This window comes from Setaria viridis, chromosome 3 (assembly GCF_005286985.2).
Source record: "Setaria viridis chromosome 3, Setaria_viridis_v4.0, whole genome shotgun sequence".
In the NCBI taxonomy this organism is placed as follows: Eukaryota; Viridiplantae; Streptophyta; class Magnoliopsida; order Poales; family Poaceae; genus Setaria; species Setaria viridis.
Window position 1 is genome coordinate 21,318,537 of NC_048265.2, and position 3,162 is coordinate 21,321,698.

At 52.5% G+C, this 3,162-nt stretch overlaps 1 protein-coding gene across 1 annotated transcript; it reads right to left on the minus strand.

Annotated features, from left to right (window-relative positions):
- Window positions 1-1,737: 1,737 nt before the first annotated feature.
- LOC140222188 (uncharacterized) lies at window positions 1,738-2,801 on the minus strand. The gene has a single exon (XM_072292389.1). It carries the CDS (start codon window positions 2,799-2,801, stop codon window positions 1,977-1,979), a length of 825 nt encoding a protein of 274 aa, XP_072148490.1. The 3' UTR covers window positions 1,738-1,976.
- Between the last annotated feature and the right edge of the window lie 361 nt (window positions 2,802-3,162).

Consider the following 3,162-nt stretch of genomic DNA (forward strand, 5'->3'; position numbering starts at 1 on the left):
TTGGCAAGTGGAGGAGAGAGGGAATTATTAGCACTGACGGTGATCCGCGGGCGCGATAGAAGGTGGCGGCACCGATGGAAAAGGATTAGGTCCATCATGATTAACCACATAAAAAAATTTCATGGTTCTCTGGATCAAGCAGAGCTGCAGAGGGATGATTATTAGGTACACCATGATTCGTAGTCACAACGTGATATTGTATACCCATCATCAGTAGAGAAGCTTGTATGGGAACGAAAACGCTGAAATTGAATAAACGGAGAGAACAAACTTGCAGCAGGCTTCAAGCGAAGAAACGTACGGTGGATCAGGTTCACGCCGATGGAGGTGGAACCTGGAAATACCTGTCCACACAAACAAAAACACGTCGTACAGATGGAGGTGGACGAGCCGCCGCCTTACACATAAAGGCCGGCCGCTCCTCGACCTCGCCCTTTGCAGGACCGATCGTCTGTTCCTGCCGACGGTAGATGGAAGAAGTCGCAGATGCTGTCGTTCTAACATGGGCTTTGCCTTGAACGTGACCGGCATCATGACCTTGAGGCGGACGTCCCGTCCGGTGGAGGGCAGGCTCTATGGGTGCGACGCCGACGACGGGAAGGGCAGGTGGCACAAGGAAAGCGATAGAAGGAACGATTTATTTTTTGGAAGGTGAGAGCGTGATCTATGCGTGATCGACGTGAAAATCGCGGAGAGCAAGGGCGTGGGTACGACTTTTCCACGGTGAGAAAAGAAAGGGTGAAAAACTATTTTCTAAACTTTTGTTTTTATCTCTTCTCAAAATTTTGGTAGAGGTAAGGGGTCGTAGGTGAGAAGTGTTTCCAATTATTTTAAATTTTATATTCTTTATAATATAATATAGATAGATAAATATTTTCTCTATCTAACGAAAGGATCGACCACCTACTCGAAGAGATACCACGCTTATAGACAATACTTTTACCAGCGTAGCCCTGGATGTTGTGCCTTTGTTAAGTTACTGTGTACGATAGATAGAGAGATCCATACTTTTACGTTTGATTGTGGACAAACAATATTTCGATAGCTAGCTTAACGCTTGAACATGGAGATTTGGTGATACCACTCAATTGCGTAGTACATACAAGTACTCTTAGAACATTACCCAAAGTAAACACCTCAGAGCAACTCCAACAGCTCCTTTAAAATTGTCCTAAAACCTTATTTAGGGGAAAAATAGAAAAAACTTATCTCCAACAATTTCCCAATCCTTCTTATAAAAATACGCCAACGCTAAAAATACCTCCATCGCCCCACATGTATGCGGGAGTTCGATCCTTTCCCAATCCCTCCAACTGCTCATTCCCGCGTGCTGATCAGTTCCCGCGCATGATCTGATTGCTTCCGAGAGCCTCGCAGGAGCACGATTGCATGGAGCCTCCACTCGAGTTCACGTGTGTGCTGCCATGACAGATGTATGGAAGCCTACACGTTGAGCACACAGCAACTTCTCAAGATACGGAGCATCCTCAGTGACGAGTTCTTGAAACCTGAGTCTGAGACTCCGAGCTGCTGGAGCTGGGGGAAGCGGATCCCTTGCACGGGGCCGCCGTCGGGGTTGTGGCACCTGCAGGTGGTGTGGCGGCGTGGAGGGTGGCCGAGAACCGAAGGCGTCGGTGGTTGCTCTGGAGCCGACCGACGATGATCACAGAACTCGATCTCCTGAAGGTTGTTGAGGGCGGGGAGCTTCTCTGCGCTAGGAAGTAAATGGATCTAATTATGACAACGTGATCTTTTTTAATTATTGGAAGTAGTTTTTAGTGTACTGCTGTGAACTGATATGTTTTTTGGGGAAAAAATTTTAGCATAGCCCCCACTATATTATTTTGGGGTTTTTTAGGAAACTCTTGGAGTTGCTAAAAGCTAAATAAAATTTTGCCAAATGAAAGAAAACAAAAAACACTAACAAAAAAACCAAGCACGTTTGTATTGCACCCATCGCTCTAGTAGTATATATTCTAGTTTGTAGCCTCCTCCTCCGATCCTTTGTTAGGGTAGTGCCTCAGCAACTGCTTGATGGTGATGCTGTCGTCGTCGAACAGCTCGTCGCCCAGACCGTCCGCGTCGAGGTCGAAGAACAGTATGACCATCCCGAGAGCCCCATCCGGGTGGTCGCCGCCGACGGACGGCCTGCCGCCGCCGCCCTTGCGGCGCAGCGCCGGCGTGCGGAACGCCCAGAGCTCCATGAAGAGCTCCTTGCCCTCCTCGACGTCTTTCACCACGTTGCTGTCCGCCATGAAGCGCTCGTACTCCGCGGCGCCGGTCAGGCGGTAGAACCCGGTGTCCTCGGCGTACACGCACTTGAAGCCGTAGCGCTGCCCGTCGCGGCCGAGCACCAGCACGTCGAGCCCCCCCGTCCGGTCGTCGTCGATGATGGCGTCCAGCTCGCCGTCCGTGAGCGCCTCCGTGATGTGCCGGCCGAGGTGCTTGCCGCCGACGGAGAGGCGCCCGTGCCTGAGGTCGGCCTGGGCCGCGGGAAGCTTCCTGGCGTACACGCACGACGGGGCCGTCGCGCCCAGCGCCGCCAGCTCAGCCCGCAGCGCGGCGCAGCCGTCGCCGCCGCATACGTCGTCGAACCTGAGCTTGAGGTAGTTGGCCGGCGCGTGGCCGCTGCCGAACCCCCGCAGCTCGGCCTTCCACGCTGCCACGGTGGCCAGCCACTTCTCCGGCGAGTTGCGCGGCGGCAGATCGTCGGGAGACGCTACTGCCACCGTTGGAGCGGAGGCGGCGAGCTTCCTTCTCTTCGGCAGGCGGCTTGACAGAGCTGAAGACGCCTGACCCATTGTCGCCGGAGCTTGGAACAGATTGCGATCGCACGTGCGCCTCAGCAATGGGGAGTCGTTGGCTATTTATTAGGGATCGAGGGCCTCGAGACTCGAGAGGGTACGCGATCGGAGTCGAATTCGTAGTGCCGCTGCCACGACGACCCGTAACGGACTTGGAAGTTGCAGTGCTAGTTCGTTCGGAAACATCAGATTGGAATGTGTAGATACTTTGGTAGCACGAAAAATCTCACGTGTCCGATAACATCGTGGCGCGGAAAACGAGGTCAGTTCTGGGATTCCTTCATTCCCCCGAACAATATCCAGAAATAGATTGATTTTTTTGTGTCCTGAATCGTTGGATCACAAGCTTAATGGTAGA